Below are 24,657 nucleotides of genomic sequence, written 5' to 3'. Positions count from 1 at the left end.
TGAGAGATCTGGCAACACTTTTATTTGGTAACTCAGTGATGTCTTGTCTCCAGTCTCTACTCCCCAGAATGTACTCAGGTGGCTTGTGTCTTGGCAAGGAGATGATGTCTGCTGCTCTATGGTTCTTTCTCTTGCCAATTTTTTTGCAAGGCACACTTACTTCCAAGCCCTCTACTGCTGACTATGCTAAAGAAAAAGCAGCTCACAAAGGCTCAGATAGAGGTCATACATATTCTCTACAAGGAGGGAAAGTCTAATTGGTGTATTGCCGAGAATATAGGAGTTTCAGTCCATACAGTTCAGTTATGAACAAAGAAAATATGTGACACTGGACCCGGTTGCCTCCTGACTCATAAAAAAAAGGACTAGGAAGATAATGCTGCTTTCAACCAGGACCCTGAATGTCATCAAAGGCAGGTGGAGTCCAACCTGACTCTTACAGCAAGAGAATTAAAGCACAAAAACCACAAGATACTTGGGGATATGGCAATATGCACACTTCAAGACTACTTGCACAAAATATTCAAGTACCACAGATGCCATGCTGTTCCCAAACCCTGGGTAACAAAGTGTCATAGACAAATGAGGGTCAATTTTGATCATCAGTACTGACATTAGACTTTGGAGGAGTGTAGGATAATACTCTGGAGTGACAAGAGTACTTTTAATGTGAGTGATGGTGACAAGAATTACATGTACTATAAACAGAGGGGCAGCGACCTGTGGTACACACGCCATACCATTAAGCACCCTGATTCAGTCACCGTTTGCGGTTGCTTCATCTATCATGGGCTGGGGCACTTATCTTCCTCCCAAAGAACCTCAGAATGAATCAGCACAACTACCTGAACCTGCTGATAGACCACCTTAACCCAATGAATGAGGTGTCAGGCAGATTTTTTTATGCAGGATGGGGCACCATGTCATAAAATCAAACTAGTGACTGATGCTCTTGATTTTGGGAGTATTTGCTACTTCAGTCCTTGGCCTGGCAACTCCCCTGATCTCAGACCAATAGAAAACTTCAGGGGAAAGATGACGTAAGGGTTGCAGAACTTTCTCCTCGGTACCAAAGCTCAAGGACACCATCCAGCAGCTGTGGGACTCTATGCCTCAAACTTAACTTCAGACTGTAGCAGACTCTCTTCCAAAGTGGCTGAAGCTTGTTAGAAAAGCCAAAAGGATATCCAATAAAGCACTAAGGAAACAATTTTTTTTTTTTTCCCTTGAGCCTTCTATTGTACCCAGTTCAGTTCAAGACAAGTGAAATCCTTATCATGCATATATCAACTGCACCTACTACTGTATGTGTGTGTGTGTGTGTGTGTGTGTGTGTGTGTGTGTGTGTGTGTGTGTGTGTGTGTGTATATGTATATATATATATATATATATATATATATATATATATATATATATATATATATATATATATATATATATATATATATATATATATATATATATATATATATATATATATATACACCAAAAATGCCTTCCCCAAAAATGAGAGGTAAGCAAGACAAGGTACACTGTTTCACATTCACCCTCATTCACACTACTCTCATAGCCTCTTGTCTCCTGTCGGAGAAGATAAAGTACTGCCCTCCCTTTTCCAGAACCTGTTGCATCGCTTGGACAATTTCTTCCAGAACAAGACTCCTTTGTATTAAGTACTCTCCCCTCCCACAGTTGATTGCCCACACCTGTGTGAAACTATTGATGTATGGTATTTCCCTCAAAGGTCAAAGGGTCGTGCCATTCCTCATACACTCACAACTGCTTCTGTCACTATCATTCTACTATGTTCCAATGTATTCCCCTTTAAGACCTGCTTTTCACTATCTCTTCATCCCTTACATGGCCTACCTCACAAGTTCTCACCTTTTTCACTTGATCTTACTATCTTCTTCATTCATCCTTCATTCTCTCAACATGTTCTACCATCTCCGCACACATTGCTTTGCCCATCCTGTCAAGTCTCTTGCAACACCAGTTTTCCTTCCCATTTCCTCATTTCTGACTTTGTCAGTTCATGTTTACTCCACACATATTACTTAGACATCTCATCTCCATTACATTACATCTCTTTTTGTCTGCTGCTCCCATGCTCCAAGTGTACATTGTTGTAGGCAATACTATGCCTTCAAACAATATTTTCTTTACATTCATTTCAATTGTCTTACCCTTAAATAGTCTATTCACACCTCCCAACACTTTCCCTGCTTCTTTCACTATCCCTCTAAACATTGTTCTCATTAACTCAAAATTCACAAAGAACTTTTCTTCTGAACAAGGCACTTGCTTCCAGGTCCACAGTCATGTTGATGAATTCTTCCTCCAGGTTTGAGGCAATGTCTGCATTCCTTATTTCAACACTGAACGGTGTTAGAGTCCATTCTGGTGCTTCAAATTATGACAGGCCACCAGGTCTTCAAAGCAAAGTCTTCAATTAAAAAGCAAAGTCTTCAATTAAATTCTCCAGATCAGTCTTGTATATTTTTAGGTGACCATCTGAAATTCTTTCACTTTGTATGTGCTGTAAGTTTGAAAAATATTGAAAATCTCTGCATGCTAGTAAAGTTCTAAACAAGCTTAGTTTGTCTTGGAATTCCAGTAGAACTGTCCTGGCCTCAATGTTGGTAACATCTTTACTATGCAGAAGTTTTTGTGTCTCATTAAATTTAGAATAGAAGTCTGCCAAATAGAATGGGGCATATTTGTATTTTCAACTCTTCACATAGAGATGAGTCCACATCTGCCAGGAACTGAACAGGTGAGTTGTACAAGTCAACAAATCTTTGCAAACTGTGATCCATAGACAGCCAGCCACCTTATCTAAGTGATTAGGATTAATTCGTTGAACATCTCACCATTCACTTTGCACAGCAGCACAAACAATCATGAGTTAAGTGGATGTGCCTTGATTTCATTAATTGCCTTGATGCACACTTTCAAATTTCTTGGCTACAAGATATTGTTATAGTGTGTACTTAGAATGAGAAATGAATGTGCAAAGAGGGAGATGGGAGAAAAGAATGAAAAGAAAGATGAGAGATGAGAGAGAATGAAAGACAGAGAGGGTAAAGGAAGTGGATGTGTCACTGACCTGTAGCCTCTCAATCCCTGAGAATTAGTGTAAGATTTTCTGCCTGCAGTCACTCTTATTCCCCATGTAATTTCCCTTGCTTCCCATTGTTCATTCAGTTTGAGTCTCACCCAGCAACCAAGACTGATCTTTGAGAAATCCGTAGCACACTCCTGAGGTGTCTTATGGTGATCTTTATGGGTAAATAGAAGCAATATGGCAACCCCCAAAGAAAGTACTTCTGTTATTCATGAAAATAAGTCTAATTTATAGTTTCTTAAAGACAGTAGATGACATATGATCCTGAGAAGAAAAAGATAATGTTATATTCATGGCAAGATATAGGCAGATAAGGAGTTAAACATAAATTATGTTACAAATATGAAGTATTTCCTAAGCAAAAGTTTCTTAAAGAAAATAGATAATATATGATCTCAAGAGAAAGATAACATTAGGTAGTCTAGCAGAAGGTAAATGAGAGAATATAGGAAGCTAAGTCAGCAGAGCAGATAAGGTAGGACATATGGAATTAAAGATAAATTATATTATGAATATGAAACATTTCCTAAGCAAATTTTTGTAGTATAATGATATGAAGGTATGCCCTGGTATCGTCTATCTGACCCATTAGCAGGCCCAAGAATTTGTTAACAGCTTTGATTAAATGGAAAGTGGGGAATTTTCTAGTTTTTTTTCTTTTTTTCTGGCCTTATTGCTGGTCTATTCTCTTTTTCTCTTAAGTTCGTCTTTTGCATATGCCTTTAGATACAACTAAAATGTAAATATAAGGTGGGGGAGAAGGGGTCCAGGGGGGCAAAGCCTCCCTGGTTAGATTGGGTTATGTAATGTTTGGTTAGGCTAGCTAATGCTAGATTAAATCAGGAGGGGCTAACACATGTAGCCAAGATGAAGAGAGGCAAATCAACTACTGGTAACTTCTTTGTTTACCACCAGGTTTTACTATTTTCGGCAAAGAAATACTTTTGGCATTTATCGGTTAGCTTTTACATGTAACCAATTCATATTTTAACACTGAATATATTGCCAATGCAATGTTTTGTAGCTTTTATAAAAAAAAATATATAATTTGAAATTCTCATTTCAGCTCTTTCCAAGTAACTCTCTTTTTGTCATCAATACCAAGAAGGGGCCAAGACTGCACTTTAAAGCCAAGAGTGATCTTGGATGACAAAAAACATGCCTGTAGATTCAAGCTACATTCCCACACTTCAGTCATCGTCAAGCTACAGCGATAGACACATGAAGGCAGTCAGTATGATCTGAGGAGACTGGGAAAGGATTACAGCTAGATGGGTCAGTTGCCTTAAAAGATTATTTGAGCCAGTTACAACAGTATGCTCCTGTTTATATGTATAGTGTTTAGATGTCTCCCCTTTAATCTGTCAGGAGTGCACTTCATTTGTAAGGGACTTGGTGTATATTATGACAAGACTCCTCAGCAAGACTAAAGCAAGCTGTGTTTTGGAAGTTAAAGTGAGAGGTGAATTACCCTCCTGTTTATGTTGTAGGTGATTTGTCTGTTAAATGTTACTGTGATCTGGGGGTACTCCCAACTCCCTTTTTGATGCAGAGGACTAATATATGCTGCCTTGCAGTGGAGTATCTTTCTTCCCTGGGCTATGTCATTCCTGTAAGGGGGCAAGGCTTGTCTTCTGGGAAGCTGGATAGGATATTGCACCACAGGAGGAGATAGTGTTCTACAAAAGTGGGAGGATTTTGTCTTGTTGCCTGTGCAGTACACAGTATACAGTACCTACATCAGGCACTTTTTCTTAGTAGGGTTGCAAATCCTCTGTACTGGCCAACCAATCCTGGTTCACCATTAGTAGCCACTGCAGTAATATTACTAAAAGATATGTTGTGCTTTTGAAAATACTGCTGCATACATCATAAAGTTATCTCACCTTTTGCATTAGTTATGAGATACAGAGAGTGTTCAAGTTACGAGTGAGATATGTTCCGGAAGGTTGCTTGTAAGTCGTTTTGCTAGTAACTCATCATCATAATTTTTCGGTACAAAAAAAAAAAGTACCATACATTCCACAAACAATGTAATGCTTACTTATTTGATACTTGATATCATTAGGGAGAGAGAGAGAGAGAGAGAGAGAGAGAGAGAAGAGAGAGAGAGAGAGAGAGAGAGAGAGAGAGAGAGAGAGAGAGAGAGAGAGAGAGAGAGAGAGAGAGAGAGAGAGAGAGAGAGAGAGAGAGAGAGAGAGAAACACCTTGCCTTATGGGTGATTTGATACTACTGAGTAGTGACAGGCTTGAGGCTTCTGCCAAATACAAGACTCAAATATGCCAGGTTAAAGTGAGACACCCCCCTCTCTCTCTCTCTCTCTCTCTCCCTCTCCCTTCCTCTCTCTCTAATGGTATCAAGTATCAAGTAAGTAAGCATTACATTGTGGAATATATGGCACTTTTTTTTGTACTGAAAAATTACGATGATGAGTTATGAGCAAAATGACTTACGAGCAACCTTCCAGAACGTATCTTGCTCGTAACTTGAACACTCTCTGCATCTCATAACTTATGCAAAAGGTGAGATAATTTTGTGATGTGTGCAGCAGTATTTTCAAAAACACAACATACCTCTTAGTAATATTACTGCAGTGGCTACTAATGGTGAACCAGGATTGGTTGGCCGGTACAGAGAATTTGCAAGCCTGCTCAAAGAAACTGCCAGAAGTCAACTCATTGAGTTTTTTTTTTTTTTTTTTTTTTTTTTTTTTTATTTAAACAAAATTTACATCAGGCTTAAAACAACACGTTTTTTATGCTGTTATTTGAAAAGCCTATACTTAAATATAAAGAAGAAAATATATACAAAAAGTTATATTTACAAAAGTTGTAAATATAACTTAATATCTTGAAGTTCAGAGATCATCTGCCATTTAATCAATTTTTCTTTGCATTGTACTGTTACTTAATGGCAATTTTTTAAAGAACAGAGTGAGAAGCTTTCTTCATAACAGTATCTATAACTTCTTTAATGGCTGGGAGTGTGAATTCCTCACCAATAGTGTGCACCTTTCCTTTCTTTACTATCATGTGTGGGATGTTGTTTGAAGGTTTCAAACCCTTTTCAGTATCAGCATTGCCTGGTGCATTGGAAAGTCTTGATATTTGATTGACATGATTTTTCTTTCGGTGTTTTGAAATGGTCAAGGTATTTGCTTTTCTTATCATAGTGAACCCTTTAAAGGTGGTCCTTTATCTTTGCAAGTTTCATGACATCATTACTGAGTCTTGCCACATGGTGTCATTGGTTATTGAAGTACTGAATCCATATTTCAAATATTCCTGAGAATATTGTCAACATTTGTTCTTAAGGTGGCATCACACAGGGCATATGCATGCAGAGTATGCAATCATATATAATAACATCAAATTTTTTAATGATTAAGGCAAAATAAAGTGGCTGAAGAGATGTTGACTTGGGGTTTGTTGTTCAAATGACAAAGCATCAATACACAACAATCCATTCCCTGTGTGATGCCAAACTTGCTGTGTCACTGGTCTCACCAGCAAAAATAGGCTGGGATAAATTTGCCCTGTGTGATGCTGCCTTTAGCAACAGTAGCCATTATATCTATTAAACACTAATTTTCAACACGTCACAATAATCAGTTCATGGAACATGCTTATGGGAGCTGAGAGTGCACTGAACAAATGTATACAAGACAGCAACAAAGATGTGGGTGGGACCAGTTGGGATCAGAGATACCCTCACTCACTCAATATGGGACAGAGGTAAGGATGCATCCTGTATGGACCCTAGTATAAAGAGTAGACCTGTGAGAGACAGTGAGGAGGAAGGGTTGGTTGAAGGTAGTGTTGCACTGCTAAAATTTTGGAAGATTTACTGCAAAAAATTTGACCCATTGTCTGAATTCAAGAAAATTTTACATATTTTTAAAAAATCTAATGGTACCTGATATTCTTCAGATTTTTGCAAATTATTATTGAAATTTTAAATCAGATATTTCAAAGATTCCTTCACTCCCAGCAGTAAACATTCACTGATCCCCTTTCGATCCCCTGGTTATTCATCAACCTCTTGGATGGTCTTATCGACTCCTAAGGCTTGATAATGACTGATTTAAGAACACAGCTGTAGATCCAAGATATTTGAAACAATCTTCATCCCACAGCCCCTCACCACTCAACCTTACATTCATCCTATTACCTGCCTCCCTTGTACATGTTATTATCTTAACATTTACTACATTGACCTGGAGTTTCCTACTCTTATACACCATTCCAGATTCCTTTACCTGCTTAATTAACTTCTCTAAATCTACCATCAATGCTGTGACATCCACAAACAACAATTGCTTTGCACTCAGTTCATCCTCTGCTGTTACCAGATCTGATCATCTATCCAACATGCTGGCATTACATGATCTATATATATATCAAGCAGCCATAATGACATTACACATCCCTAACATAATCCCACTTTGACCAAAAAACATTCACTTGTACTGTTTCCTATCCTTGCACATGTGTATTGTTCTTGAAGAAAAAAAAAAAAAGAAAAAAAAAGACTTTTCACTCCTTTTACACACCACTTACACCATAGAACTCTAACACATCCCAAATTTCCTCCTTACCAGTTATGTCATATTCCTTCTCTAAATTCATAGAAGTCCAGGCTCATATGTAATTCATGACTGGATCTGGATCTAACTGTTTTCCACCTCTCTACTTCATCATCATCATCATCATCATCATCATCATCATCATCATCATCATCATCATAATAATAATAATAATAATAATAATAATAATAATAATATTAATAATGATATTAACAACAACAACAACAACAACAACAACAACAACAACAAAACAATAATAATAATAATAATAATAATAATAATAATAATAATAATAATAATAATAACAAAAATAATAATAATAATAATAATAATAATAATAATAATAATAATAATAATAATAATAATAACAATAATATGTAGTAGTAGTAGTAGTAGTAGCAGTAATAGTAGTAAAAACAAGAATGGAAATACCAATGAGATGATGTGGAAACCTTTTACTTTTGTTTTGTCCCCATTATTGAAAAAAAGTGCAACATCCAGTATGTTCTGCATTTGATGTGACCCTGGATTCAGCCATACATGTCAGTAGTGTTGGATGGCATATTTCATTCTCATTAGTTCATTTGTTTGGGCAAAGCCAATCAGCAGTCTTTAACCACAAAATTTTGCGCATGAATCTGTTTAAAATGTAAAGGTGCAAGAAGTCTAGCATCTGCCTTTCTGTGCGGATAGTGTACAGTCTCTGTCATTTATCATTTGAAGTCATTCAAAACCCAGCCTTCACCTAATGCAAAATCCAATATGTATTTATGATCTTTGGTTAGTTAGCTCAGGTCAGGTCAGATCAGGTCAGATGATTGGTTAGGTTAAGTTAAATTAGGTTATGGTTGGTTCAGGTTAGGCTAGGTTAGGTCAAGTTAGCTTAGGTTATGTAAGGTCAGGTTAAGTTAGCTTAGGTTAGGTTGGGTCAGATTAGATTAGGTTAAATCAGGTTAGGTTAGCTTAGGCTAGATTAAGTTAATTGTTGACTTGAAATTTTGTAAGAATTTCATGGAGTGAAGGTAGAATCTGAATGATGTGCTGGGAGAGGCACGGCAGAGCGCAGTTTCATTGTGCTGGCAGTGTGCTATCCCTTGATTTTTTATTTTTACTTTCTTTTATGTGGGGAACAAATTTTTTTTTTTTTCTTCTTAATATCTGACACTTTCAAAAAGTGGATTTTTTTTGGTTGGTGCAAGTCCTAGAAATGAGTGTTCTCTTTAGAGTGATACAATAAAAATATATAATTACATTTAGTAAATCGTTAAAAAGTTACATTTAAAAAAAATAAGAACAAAAACACTAACCCATAAGGGGCACAATAATAAAAAGTAAACAGAAGGCGACATTATGTATGACATTAGATGTCAAACAAATGTCAGCTTCTGTTTACTTTGTATTATTGTGCCCATTATGGGTTAGTGTTTTGCTCTTATTTTTTTTTTTTAAATGTATCCTATGATGTCATACATAATGTCAGCTTCTGTTTACTTTTTATTATTATGCCCCTTATGGGTTAGTGTTTTCGCTCTCTTTTTTTTAAATATATCCTCTTAATGATTTACTAAATGTAATAATATATTTTAGCCTGAAGATGCCTTCTGTGAAGGGAAACATTGCAAGAAATAAAGTGAAGAAAAAGAAAGAACTCTGGATGTTTTCCCTGTTTACCTCCTCTGTATCTCAGAACTTCATCATCTATCAACAATAAAAAAATGTCAACAATATAATATATATATATATATATATATATATATATATATATATATATATATATATATATATATATATATATATATATATATATATATTATATATATATATTTTTTTTTTAGGGATTTGCACTAAATAAAAATATTTCCTTTTGAAAAAGCATCATAGTTTGAACAGAACAAAATTAAACATGTTCTGAAAAACAGACCCAGTCATGATCAACATGTTTCCTCAAAGTCCAAAATACTTCTTTCCCTTTTGCTAAATACTTCTCACAAAATTTTCTTACAGGAAACACCTGATCTACAAAGCCCCTTTCTCTTGAAGCCTCCTTGTACATCACATATTACTATATGTGTACCTTCTCTGATACTCATTATCAACACACCTACCTCATTATCAACACACACCTACCTCACTCGATAGACTGTTACCTCTGTAATTAGAGCACTCATTCCTATCCCCTTTTCCTTATACAGTGGAACTAAACATGCACTTGACCATTCCAGTGATACCTTGCTAGTCAGAAAACACACATTTAACTATTTAATTAACTACTCTATGACACTGATTCCATCTGCCTTCAAACACTACTGCACATTCATTCAAACCTGGTGCTTTTCCACTTTTCATCTCCCTCACTGCTATCTGCATTTACCTCCTTTAATCTTAGTACATTAATTCTACTATCTCTCTGAAATCCCCCAATCTCAAGTTTCCTCTCTTCTACATTCAGTAGTTTCTCAAAGTGCTCTCCCCAGCTCTTTCCTACTTCATCCTGCCTAACCAACATCCCACCATCCTCTGCTTTCACCTGTTCCTGACTACCAGATGGTTCTTTCTTAATTCTCTTCACCTCTTTCCAGATAATTTTCTTATTCTCTTTAACATTATCTGTTAACCTCATTCCCCATCTTTCGTCCCTTAAGCATCATGTATAGCTCTTTTCACTTGTCTTCTGCTTTCCTTGTAATAATAAAATAATAATGATAATAATAATGATAATAATAATCTCTCCTTTTTTTTAACCATACTCAAATGCCTTCTTTTCTATCTACAGCCATCTTAATATCTTCACATCATCATTCACTTCACTTTCTCACTCCACCATATGCCTCCTTTGCACATTCCACTATGGCCTTCTTGAAATTACCCCACTCTACCTTCACTCTATTATAATAAAATAATAATGATAATAATAATGAATAATAATAACAATAAAAAAAATAAATAATAATAACAATAATAATACAGACATGCGGTGCATCACAGCATCAAAGACTTACCAAGGCTACTTAGTCTAGGCAATGATGGGTGGATGGCCCTGATGACAGAAAGAACCCCTTGGGCATTTTGGTCACACACAGCCAGGTGGAGAACCTTCAGGTCTTGACACTCCTGCAACAGCTGTGTGCCAGCAGTACTTAGGTGACCCTTGAACACCCTAAGGCAACACCTGTAATGACCAAGTGTTATAAATCTGTATGCTGCTTGAACACACACACACATTGCTTATCTACTTGTTATTTAATAGTATAACTAATTAAATTTTTTTTTATAATATAGTAATAATATAGTATAGTATAGTAATAATATAATATAGTAATATTATATATATAATATAGTAATATTATATATAGTAAGTATAGCAATGATGAAAATATAATACATAATAATAATAATATAATAATAATAATAATAATAATAATAATAATAATAATAATAATAATAAAAATAATGATAATAATAATAATAATATTAATAATAATAATAATAATAATAATAGTAATAATAATAATAATAATGATAATAATAACAACTATTACTGTTGTGCTTTCATTTTCCTTGTTATGCTATGAGTGCCCCTGAGTGGCCAACATTCCTCTCAGCCCGACATCCCAGGAGTAAGCCAGTTTGGAGATCTTCGACATGCTGTGCAATCCCATGGTGCACTACCACTATCTACCACCAAACTAGGGTGCTCACCCATTTTTTTTTTTTTATCTCAAAAGTGTCACAAAGCACCCTGCTCTGTCCCCCAGGATCTTTACAATGCTTTGCACCCCTGCAGTGTGCCTGCCCCTGGTGGCTGTCCCTAGGGGATCTTAGGTTCTCCAGGCACAGGAATATTGAATACTGTGGGATACTCACAGGAGGTTTACCAGGATCCTCCTCCAGGCATCTTTCCTAGCAGAAACTATGAGGCTAAGGGTGATTGATATATTAACTCTCAGTGCATGACAGGGTGGGCCACAGGGTTGCCCTCAGGGACCCAAAGTAAGTTAGGGATCCTGGGAGGCAAAGGGAGGATGACCCCATGGAAAAGCTAAGGCTTTTATTGGCCTGGAGTTGCAAGCCTCATATCTATGACTGATTGATTGATAAAAGAAAAAAAAATCTCATATTTCTGAAGCATACTGGGCTTCATCTGTACCAAGAATTCAATAAATAGGAGATAATGCCTGAGTAAGTGTCGTGGTTAGTGTCATGCCACAACAAACGACTGATCGGACTGAATCGTAAGCAGGTTGTAGTATGGTGCACACACACACACACACACACACACACACACACACACACACACACACACACACACACACACACACACTTCCATCATCCGGCAAACACCACCTATGATTCTGAGTTTCTCATATTGTACTCTGCTTTATGTTGTCATATGCTATTGGGACTTCCTGTTAAAATTCAGGAAACACAAATTGCAACCCGACATATTTTTGCATCCTCATCTGGACCTTAAGCCAAGCTAAGATCAGGTTGTGCCTCAGTGATCATGTGACCTAATATGATCTCATTACATCCACTTGTCCCAGTCTCAATACTCTCAGGTTGTTGTGCAAATAAATGACTGACTGAGGTTGCTTCATTGAGTAAGGAGCTGTCTATACCTTCAACCACCTCCAATCCATGAAAATTGGAAGTGTTAAACCCACTCTTGTGAGTAACCACAATTCCAGATCACACAACAATGCACATTTCCATTACAGTTCCTGATTTGCCAATCAATAGTGACATATTTCATGGGTCCCAGTAAACTATAGCATCTTGTGATGGAGTCAACTCTTTCTACTATACTTTAGGGTTATGTGATTTCTGCATTATTAGTAAACACCATGGGAGGACCAGTACATGTGAAACATGGAGTCTACCTTGGGGATGGATTGGTGTATGATCAAAAGGTGTTGCCAATGTCCATAAAGTTTCCTATACTTTGTGTTGCTGTGGTGCAGTCCTCTGCTGACATTCAGCTGGGACAGGGCCCAACCCTAAGTTCGCTTGTCAATGTTGTGGAATATCCATAGCTGAAGCACTCACTACTGGATCTTCTTGAGGAATACCGCAACATGATAGCATTGCCTGCTGACCCCTTGGTAGTATTGATTATGCAGAACACCATATTCTACTCAAATCAAACACCAAACCAGTCTACATTCCTACAGATTACCCCATACCCTGAGGGCTATAGTTGATGAACAAGTCAGAGATGCTACATCAAGAAGTAATCAAACACTCCCATTCTTCATGGAATAGTCCACCCTTCCTCGTTCCTAAGCAGAAAGGTAGTTATAACTCAGTCATTGATTTCAGGAAAGTAAATGAGGTAATGGAGGTTGATTGTTACCCCTACCAGTCTTAAGTGACCTGTTAATGTTCTTAGGGGGGGTAGTAATACTATCTTCAGCAGTTTGGACTTGGTTTCTGGATACTGGCAAGTACCCATGGTGAAGGAATCCAAAGAAGTCACTGGGTTTGGCACACAAACAGGGCACTATCAGTGGTTACATATACCATTTGGTCTGAAATCTGCACCTCTTACTTTTCAGAGAATGATCAATATGTTTTTGCAGGCATGCTAGGGAACTCCATCTACAGTAAAGTAAACAAACAAGTAAATTACATTTAAAAGTAAGCACAGTGCACGTGTCAGTTGCTCACTATCGCTTTACTTTACCTGTCTAGTGTGTCCTAGACAGATTATATGCAATTGTGTGTTATATCTCATTAGAGACTACATTTTCTTAGCTTTCATGTGCCATATTTTTTTATTTTGTTACATTGAATGATTAGTTATAAAATGGGGAATAATACAGTATGTTAAGCAAGGAACATTTTCAGATTCTGAAACTTTCACATGGCCCAGTAAACCTTTCAAAAAAAAATCTACTGACATGCAGCATCTCTTAATAATTCATTAAGAACAAATTCAGACTCCTAAGTAAAACACTTCAAGACAATAATTTTAATGCTTCCTGCTGGCTCAGTTGCGCTATCTCGGCGCCACTCTCTTTTGGTGGAGAAGAGAAGTGGGATGGACGAAGCTGCCAGATGTGCAATAATTTCTATTTCCCCTCTCTCTCTCTCTCTCTCTCTCTCTCTCTCTCTCTCTCTCTCTCTCTCTCTCTCTCTCTCCCTATCTCTCTCTCCTTTCTCACTATAAACTATCTCAGGGTAGTGAGATAGTTTATAGTGAGAATCTTTTGTTTATTCTCAACATTAATTATCACGATGTTTAAAAGTACATTTTTATCTTCTACTCTTTGAAAGATTCACAAGTGAATTGCCTTCTCTTTTCAAGATCACATATGAGAGAGAGAGAGAGAGAGAGAGAGAGAGAGAGAGAGAGAGAGAGAGAGAGAGAGAGAGAGAGAGAGAGAGAGAGAGAGAGAGAGAGAGAGAGAGAGAGAGAGAGAGAGAGAGAGAGAGAGAGACAGAGAGAGAGAGAGAGAATAAATGCACCATCACCATGGTAGTGCACCATTGATAGTGCACTTCTCTCTCTTTCTCTCTCTTTTAGCAATAGTTAAGTAATAATTATACCTTTATAATATATCTTCCTATAATAACTTGACACAAAACATAAGGATATTGGCATTAGCAATGCCATACAACAGTTTGGGCTGGCTGGTGTGACATGTGTTGATGAGCAAACTTACATGCCCCTGCAATGAAGTTTCTTATTGTCATTTATAGAAACTTTCAAGTGTAACTCTAATTCTTTTAGTAACAACAGTGTACACTAATGTTTTGCATTAGAATTAATCATCATTATCAACAGCTGCCTCTTCAAACATCTGTTATTTACCGAATGAGATAGTGATAGCAACAGCATGGTTGATGAAGTATACACTACTATGATTAATGGACATTAGCTGCATGCACAAGAGACATGATCATATCAACGTTATTTCTAAGATGTAGGGGAAATTATAGAACACAATACATTATTAACTCCATTTCACAGTGGTTGGTGCTTGGTGCCTTGTTGCAGCCAGCTACATATATACAGTATGCTCACCTGATGCTTCTAGGTGGAGCCAAATGAACCCTTTACTTTGCTTTCTACCACCCTCTCAACTTGCCCAAAATGGTGACTAGTAAGGATAAAAAAGTGAGATAATTTTTACTCAAAGCTGGCTACGATCTTCCATTTATAGCACATCAAACAGGAGTACCACTGAAGACAGTCCAGTGCTTGGTGAAAAGGTTCAAGGATGCTGGGGAGGCAGCTGCACTCGCCTCACTTTCCAAGTCTGGGAGGCCTCATAAGATGACCTTGAAGACTTGCACACTTATTTCCTGAGAAGTTTTAGAGCATTCAAGGCTGACAGCACAGGAATTAAAGTTAAAAAAACTCACTCAAGATTTTGCTAAAATTGCATCTCCATTCAACCAGCTACTCAAAAAAGACGTTTCCTTTCATCGGAATGCTGCACAAGAGCTCAGCTTCCAGGATTAAAAACAGCTCTCACACAGGTTCCAGTTTTGGCATTTCTTGATTTTTCTCAATCCTTTGAACTCTACACAGATGCTTCTTCTCTAAGGCTAAGTATAGTACTGATGCAAAAGAGTGATAAGGGTGAGAACTGGGTGATCGCATATGCAAATTCTTAACCCAGCAGAAGCATATTACTCTATCACGCATCAGGAAGCTCTAATCATCATCTGGGCCCTTACTTATGAAATCTCATACACTAATAATAACAATAACAACTAGCCCTAACATGGCACCCCCCCGTCTTTTTTGCCACTGTGTCTCTTACTGTTGTGACCAGCCAGAACTACATGTTGAGGAGGAAGCTGTTGACAATGCTGTACATGTTATTCAGGAAGATGAGGATAGCAGTGTAACCTGGCACCTCAAAGTGCTATTATCAGAGGTCAAAAAGTTACAAGATTTATATGTCTCACTAGGACTGCTGTAGCCTGGTACCTAGAAGTGCCATTAACCTAGGTCAAAAGATCAATATATTGTACTTAATCATAAACATCTGGCCGTGGTCAGGTATGAGCATGGAAAAACAAGTACAGTAAAATCTCTCTCATCCGGCATTCGAGTATCTGGCAGCTTCAAGTATCTGGCACATTTTTCCCCGAGCCTTAAAATCAATAAAAAAATCGATGTGTATTCATAAAATTGATTAAAATTCCCGCGTGAGGCATACTTTGTCCCCTTGCCACCAGAGCGCACTGCTTCGCGCCACCCACGGCTCACTGCACTGTGTTTACTCAGTGATTCAGTCCCGCATGTGCACTGTTTATCGCCTGACGCCTTCATCATGCCTAAAGTTGTAGAAAAGAGGAAGCGTGTTGTGCTTACACTTAAACAGAAGGTAGACATTTGTCGACGATTAGAGAGAGGTGAAAGCAGACAGCAACTAATGGCGGAATATGGTGTGGGCTCATCAACTATTTATGACATTAAATCCCAAACGAAAAAGTTGCGGGATTACATGAAAGCCACTGACACCCCAAAGGCAGCAGAAAATCGTCACACACTGCAGTATCATTGTGGTGAAATGATGGACAAAGTGTTGTACAAGTGGTTCAGCTTGAAAAGATCAGAAGGAGTCACAATTACAGGTCCAGTGCTACAAGAGAAAGGGCGTGATTTAGCTAAGAAGATGGGTGAGGAAGGGGCATGCCAGTTCTCTGATGGCTAACTCCACAGGTTCAAGGTTCGTCACGGCACAAGGAAGCTGGACATCTCGAGAGAATCAAAATCTGCCAACTTACCCTCGGCTGAAGAATTTGTCAACAGGTAAGAATAGAGAGAGAGAGAGAGAGAGAGAGAGAGAGAGAGAGAGAGAGAGAGAGAGAGAGAGAGAGAGAGAGAGAGAGAGAGAGAGAGAGAGAGAGAGAGAGAGAGAGAGAGAGAGAGAGAGAGAGAGAGAGAGATAATAATATTGAATAAAGCAAATAAGTGTATACGTACTTTATTTTTGTAACCCATCAATTTATTTATAAGAGGAAAGTATTAAAGAGAATGTTAGTACAGTAGTATTGTGTGTTGGTGAGTGTGAGGTGGCAGCGCGGGTGGCGACATGCGGCACGGCGATCAGCTGATCTTTGTTATGGTAAGATGCGTGAGTGTAGGGTGGTGATTGTGGACATAATTTCACTTCTATTCAAGTATCCAGCAACTTCTGGTATGCAGTATGTCGGCAGTCCCGTTGATGCCGGATAAGAGGGATTTTACTGTATAGGGGAAAAGTCTACATTAATTATAACTTGATGTTTAAAAGTACTGAGACCCAAGTTCAAGTGAGTCAAGAATCAATACCCTTTGCCTTGATTCACTAATCATGGACATGTGGTCTTGTTTTTGTCAAAAAATATGTTTACTCCCTCTGTACACCTCAATCACGGTGATCATAAATTAAGAGGGAAGTCCTCAACACCAAAAACATTCACACTATCTACCACAGAGGAGCCCAAAGAGTGTATTAATAATGTAGGGTTAAGATGGTGGTAGTTGGCAAGAATGTCCATGAAGTTTGTTATAGAAATTACTCTTTTAATGTGAATACAAGGACCAGGCTTTAGTGACAACAGACACTGGCAGGTCATTCTTATATAGAAGAATTTTTTTGAAAAGACATCTGATATCCCCTCTTCATTGGGAATCACCTTGTTGCAGTCGCTGGGCTTGAAACATAGTCAGCAGTGCCACCCTCTTTGATGGCTTGCCTGTCATTGGAAGGTTTGGTGTTTGTCAACTCCATGTACCAAATGCTCCCCCCATTCACTGCTGGTGGACAGAGATTGCCAGTGATGTTACCTTCCTTTCTTCCCCATTTCTCTGCTTTTCTTTCTTCCCCCTTTCTCTCAATGATGCCATATGATGGCGATGTCATGGCACCATCTCTTTTTTTTAAATCAATCCATCAATCAATTAATTAACGTCTGTTATCTGGTGGAGCTGCCCAGTCTGCTGTTGGCCCTAGTCACCAAGGTTGTTGTGAGTAGAACTTAAGAGCTTTCTCATAGAGTACAAGGTTTAGATATTGTAGTGTAGTATGCTGTGGATGCATATTATTGTATACTTGTGTGTATTTTACATGTTTTATGGAGAGTTTGGTGAAGTTAAAGACTCAAATTTATGTCTATTAATTTAGGTGTGAGAAGAATGCTACATTATTGTGACTTGTCTCTCAGTGTGAGACGTAGTACTTGTGTAAGTACTGTATTGTATACTAAAATTTGGAGCTCTGGAGATGTTGAGGCAGTGCCAGGTAAGTATTTTTCGTAAAATGTGGTTGTGGATAAAATTACATATGTTAAAATATCAATTTTTGCAGATGTGGTTGCAGATTTCTTTTACCTTCACACCTGCAGTTGTGAATGCAGATCCATCATGTAAGATGGGAGACTGCAGGATGTGGCAGAGGGCATCTGAACACAACATTACCTTGCCATGGAGAACTTCTATTGGATGATGGTAAACAACATACAAATTATGGTAACAGTTAGAGATGCTGAGCATCTCTACAATAAATACAATAATGCATTGATGACTTATATAATGATACCAGTGATGGCTATGATGTTAATTGCAATAATTGTACTACAGTAAAATTCCTCTTATCCAGCATCAATGGGACCGCCAACATGCCGGATACTTGAATATTGCCGGATACTTGAACAGAAGTGAAATTATGTCCACAATCACCACCCTACACTCACGCATCTTACCATAACAAAGATCAGCTGATCTTAATCAGCAGCTGATCTGATCAGCTGCTTAAGTGTAAGCACAACACGCTTCCTCTTTTTTACAACTTTAGGTATGATGAAGGCGTAAAGCGATAAACAGTGCACACACAGGACTGAATTACTGAGTAAACACAGTGCAGTGGGCCACAGGTGGCGCAAAGCAGTGCGCTCTGGTGGCGAGGGGACAAAGTACCGTATTTTACGGCTTATAAGACGCACTTTTTTTTTCCAAAAAAATACCCTGAAAAATACTAGTGCGTCTTCCAAGATGAATGTTGTATTGTGAGGCAACACCCAGGCTCAAGGGAGCTTGTACACTTGACTGATACCGATGTGGATTTGTATGATGAGTCATTACGCTATGATGTTAGATTAAGTACTATTTAATTCAACTTTTTATATGATGTAAACTCAGTACTTAGCTGTTACAAGTATTTCCAATACCATAATCCTTCCTGGAGCTGAACCACAAGCTTAGCCTTAAGCATAACCTCTGCCCTGTAGCACACTCTGTTTATTATGGTACTGGCAGTGGCAGGCGGCAGCCTTCCCACACTTCATCTTGATTTGAATCATATAAAACATTTGCTTTTACTATGCTCGAAATATATAAAATGTTTGCTCACACTATGTTCGAAGCATAAACAAAACATTTGCTCACACTCTTTTGCCATTAAATAAATTAATTAAAATAGATTAAAATTAATTAAATAAATATTAGGGTGCGTCTTCCACGGTGCAGCGTCTTATAAGCTGTAAAATACGGTATGCCATGCGCGGGAATTTAAATCGATTTTATGAGTACACATTGATTTTTTATTGATTTTAAGGCTCGGGGAAAAATGTGCCGGATACTTGAAGCTGCCGGATATTCAAATGCCGGATGAGAAGGATTTTACTGTACTAATTATGAAAAAAATAACGATAATGGTGTGCGTGTGTGTGTAATAATAATAATAATAATAATAATAATAATAATAATAATAATAATAATAATAATAATAATAATAATAATAATAGTAATAATAATAATTTACCTAATATACAACTTATTGATATGACAGTTACTACACTGAAAATGTACAATAGGTTGGGAAGGGAGGTTTAACACTAAGATTAAGGTTAGTTTAGAGTATGGCTAACTGTTAATGGCAGGCTCCATGGTGGGGAACTGCGCTGAGGCAGTATTGGTCTGTGTGTGGTGCCTTTAGGGTGTTATCAGGTTGTGGTGTTGAATGGCACATAGCAGGCTATGTTGTTGGGCGGCAGCATGTGGCGTAGGCATGAGTGGCGCAACAGGCTCTTCCCGAACTCCTCTAGGGCTTTCCAGAGCCTGTTGGACAACCTAGGCAGACCCAGGGTGGCCACAGTGTCCTTATACCCTGTCTATGAAGGGCCAAGAATGACCCTGCATGCCTCCTTCTGCACCCTCTTCACCTGCTGCTGTTGAGCAAGCGTCAGAAAGGAAAACCATGCTGGGGGAAGTGTACATGAGTTTGGGGAGGATGAAGTTGAGGTAGTACACCCACCTCAACTTGTCTGTCAGCACCCCAGAAACCTCACTCTGCACATCATGTTGAGGTTGTATGAAGCTGACTTGACTGTGGTGGAGACATGCTTCCAGGTCAGCTGGTCATCCACCATGACACTGAGAAGCTTAGCCAATGGGTTCACCTGGAACAGGTAGGAGCCCAGCAAGACTTGGGTAGGGGGCACTGCCACTGAGGAGGTACAGACGTGCATCAACAAAGTCTTGCTGTAGTTGGCAGTCACCCCGTTCTCCTTGGTCCGCGCCTGCAGCTGCTACAGAGTTGCCTGCAGTGGGGAGTAGTCCAGATTCTTACTGTTGACTGGGATGCCAACACTGCACTTGTCCACATGGTTCCAGCAATGTGGGCTGTGAGTGAGAGCATTGTTGATGAGCACAAGGAAGGACAGCAGACTCATCTTGGTGGCGTGAAGGATCCCACATGTCTGCTGTTGGAAAGCAGAAATGAAACTCTGATAGCAAAAGGCCTGCTACCTCTTGATGAGGAAGAAAGCAAGCTATGCTACCAGACTGAAAGGGAGATCCAGACTGATGGACTCGTTTATCACAACAGTGTGGCCAAGATCAAAGGCTTTCCTGAAGTCCACAAAAGCAACGGCTAGAGAAGTGTTTCATTTGTCCAGGTGGCTGTGGATGAACTCCAGGAAGTTGGCAAGGTAGTGAGAAGTGGATGTGGATTTAATGTTTCCAAACTGTTTGTTGTCAATAGAGATACTAATTTTGGTGTAAACCCAAACACAAATTCTTCACCTGAGGTTACTGAGTGACTGTGGATGGGGATGATTTAAGATGTTTTACAGTCCACAGGCAGGAGTGTTGAGAGAGGAGGCATTAATGATGCACCACAGGGGCGTGGCAAGTTTGGGAGCAAATGCCTTGTAAATTTCGATAGGGAGGTCAGTGGGTGTGGTGGATCTTGGCTTGAATTTGAGTATTTTCCTGACTATACATCCACCACCTGAACTGTGAGGCGTGAGGAAGCCAGGAAGATAGGCTGGAAGAGGAGTGGTGTGGAGGTCTAACAAATAGCAGCAAAGTGACTGTTGATCCCCTCATCCGCGAGATTAAAGGAAAGGTGTGAGGTGCAAGGAAGAAATGAGGAGTGCTTTTGTAAACCACACAAAGCTACAATCTCAGAGTACCAGTGCCTGTTTTCGACAAGCTTAAGCTGGTGTAATTTATCTAAGTGATGGCCTGCCTTAGCTGCCTTAATTTCCCTAATGACAGGGCAAGAGTGGAATGCTAGTTCCATTCACAAATGAGTCACTTGATGTGGGGCATCATCCTAGAGGCATCAGATGGGTGCACTATGACACTCTTAGCTGGAAAGTGGCGGTGGAAGGTTTCCATGGTGGTGGTGACATAGTTACACCATTTTGTGTGGACGTCCTGTGCTTCCATCATCTCAGTCCAGATGTTGTCCCTCACTGCCCAAACTCCCTCATAGCTGAGTCAGGCATGGGTGATAGCTGACCAAGTGAGCAAGGTGGTGGATGTGGTGGTGCACAGGGTAGAGAGGTGGGTTGCAACCTGTAGTGACCTGGGAGGAGAGTATTGCTGGCTCAGGTCTGTCATGATGGATTGCTGGTGGGTGGGGAAATCCATCACCTGGACGAGATGTAGCTGGTGTAAAATATCACCAATATCCAAGCAGTTGAAGTCCCTATAGACAACTAGCTTGGCAGAAGGATGCCTCACACTCCGAGCATCTGTGTCAATGATGCAGTCAATGAGCAACTGTTCTGTGGTCACTGTGTGGTGGCACATAGGAAATGGTAAGCAACACACAGAATGATGGCAGGGACATCAATGGGGAGGTATGAGGAGTTAAGAGCAGAGTGGCAGACAGGACCATTCCTACCCCCATGCACCCGGTCCTGAGGTGGTGGAAGAACTGGAAGTCTTTCATCATACATACCTCAGGAACAATCTGTCACGCCTCAGTGATCATCACAATGTCGCCGCAGGTTGATCTCACTGTCACAATCAACTTGTCCATCTCGTGTGTGTGTGTGTGTGTGTGTGTGTGTGTGTGTGTGTGTGTGTGTGTGTGTGTGTGTGTGTGTGTGTGTGTGTGTGTGTGTGTGTGTGTGTGTGTGTGTGTGTGTGTGTGTGTGTGGGTAGGTACTAACTAAACACATATACACACACACACATTTATAAGAATATACAATCCTGCTGTGGAGAAATTTGTATCTAGAGGAGGAGTGAAATGTAGAAAGGGTAAAGAATGGTTCAATACAAAATGCAAAGAGGCTAGAAATTGTAAGTCAAATACTTGGAACAGATGGAAGAAGAGGAAAACTGAGAGCAGATGGGAGGAATATATTGATGTTAGAAACAAGTACATTGAAATAATAAGAATGGAGAGAAGAAACTATGAAACAGATATAATAGATAAGTGTATAAATGAACCCAAACTGTTCTTTAGACATATTAATGGGAGGATGAAGAAGGAAGGTGTATCAAAATTGAAAGCTGAAGGAAAAATCTATGAGGATGCACAGGACATGGTGGAGGTTATGAACAATAGTTTCAGATCGGTATTTACTGTGGAGTTTGATGCTGGAAGGGATAAGTTGGTGAGGAATATACTAAGTACAGTCCCAGTCAGTTATGAGGAAATATTTAAGATGATGGAAGAACTTGATGTAAATAAAGCAACTGGTCCAGATGGAGTATCAAACTGGATATTGATGGAATGTAGAGAACAACTGGCTGATAAAATTCAGTCTAGTTGTGACATCACTATCACAGGGAAGAGTACCAAAAGACTGGAAAAGAGCAAATATTACACCAATATTGAAAGGAGGAAATAAGGAAAACCCACTAAATTATAGACCAGTGTCCTTGACTAGTGTTGTGGGAAAAATATGTGAAAGAACATTAAAGGAAAGATGGATGGAACATTTGGAAAGAGATAAAGTTTTGGTAAGTTGTTAATTTGGATTTAGGAGGGGAAAATCATGCTCCATGAACTTATTGTCCTTTTATTCAAGGGTAATCGGTATTGTGCAGGAGAGAGACGGATGGGTGGATGGTGTCTACTTAGACTTGAAGAAAGCATTTGAAAAAGTACCACACCGAAAATTGCTATGGAAGATAAAAAAAATTATGGAAAAATTGGAGGAAGACTGCTGGGGTGGGTGGAGGATTATCTGGATGGTGAAGAGATGAGAATTGTAATACAAGACCAAAATTCATCTTGCTTGAAAGTAACTAGTGGTGTCCCACAGGGATCAGTGTTGGGTCCAATAATGTTTGTAACATATGTGAATGACATAAATGAAGAAATAAACAGTTATATGAACTTATTTGTGGATGATACTAAGCTGATGAGAAGGGCAGAAAATGTAAATGACTATGGTACTGCAAGATGATTTAAATAAGATAAATAGATGGAGGAAATCTTTGCAAATGGAATTCAGTTTAAGTAAATGTAAAGTAATGGAGTTTGGTAAGAGTAAGAAAAGAATACATTATCATTATGAGATGGATGGTGTGAAGTTAAAAAAGTCAAATGAGGAAATGGATTTGGGAGTAACAGTTACTGAAAATTTGACTGCGGACAGACACATTGATAAAAATTACTGGAGAGACAATGAATTTGTTAAAAAGAGTAAAAATGGCATCCTCATGTTTGGATGAAGGAATGATAAAAAAAAATTTGTTGATTTCCATGATACGAACAAGATTGAAATATGTGGCAGTGGTGTGGTCTCCTCATACACAGAGGAATATTGTAAAATTAGAAAGAGTACAAAGAGCAGTCACTAAGATGGTTCCAGAGTTGAGCAAGTCAACTATGAAGAGATTAAAAATGTTGGAAATTCCTACCCTTGAAAATAGGAGAGCGAGAGAGAGAGAGAGAGAGAGAGAGAGAGAGAGAGAGAGAGAGAGAGAGAGAGAGAGAGAGAGAGAGAGAGAGAGAGAGAGAGAGAGAGAGAGAGAGAGAGAGAGAGAGAGATTTAATAAACATCTATAGAATGATAAATGTTATGGAAAATGTGGACAAAAAATGTTTTATAAATTTAGACACAGAGTACAAGGGGACACAGTAAGAAGCTGAAGAAAGTTAACTGTAGAAGAGACATCTTGAAGTATAGTTTTCCTCATAGAAGTGTGAACAAATGGAATGAACTCAGTGAAGACGTTGTCAATGCCGTAATGGTCCATGCTTTTGAGACCAAACTGGATAGATATAGAGACAGGATACTATAAGATTATTCCCCTCCCCAAAACCACAACAACTAGGTAAATACACACACGCACACACACACACACACACACACACACACACACACACACACACACACACACACACACACACACACACATGCTTTCAAGACCAAACTAGATAGATATAGAGATGGGATGCTATGAGATTACTCCTCTCCCATAAACCATAACTAGGTAAACACACACACACACACACACACACACACACACACACACACACACACACACACACACACACACACACACACACACACACACACACAATGGTAGTGAAGTAGTTAGCAAGCCTGCTTCAAAAGAGGAGGAGGCAGTAGATGCCTGCCGAAATGATAATTACTCCCAGTGAGGTCTAAAGCACTGTTCAGGGGGTGCTGTGAACTTATCATTAAGCCCAGCTGTGACCTCACTGAACGTTTCCCTTTGTGTCTCAC

General features: G+C 38.8%; 1 protein-coding gene across 3 annotated transcripts in view; it reads right to left on the bottom strand.

Annotated features, from left to right (window-relative positions):
• Positions 1–24,657, bottom strand: part of LOC135110197 (uncharacterized) — a 108,680-nt gene that overhangs the window by 53,426 nt on the left and 30,597 nt on the right. For all 3 annotated transcript variants that reach the window (XM_064022231.1, XM_064022234.1, XM_064022233.1), the window contains one exon: positions 10,713–10,882. In XM_064022231.1, the coding sequence (XP_063878301.1) occupies positions 10,713–10,882 (170 nt within the window). The remainder of the gene's footprint in view (positions 1–10,712; positions 10,883–24,657) is intronic.

The sequence above is a fragment of the Scylla paramamosain genome, chromosome 20 (genome assembly GCF_035594125.1).
Source record: "Scylla paramamosain isolate STU-SP2022 chromosome 20, ASM3559412v1, whole genome shotgun sequence".
NCBI lineage: Eukaryota > Metazoa > Arthropoda > Malacostraca > Decapoda > Portunidae > Scylla > Scylla paramamosain.
This window is presented reverse-complemented; position numbering and strand designations above follow the sequence as displayed.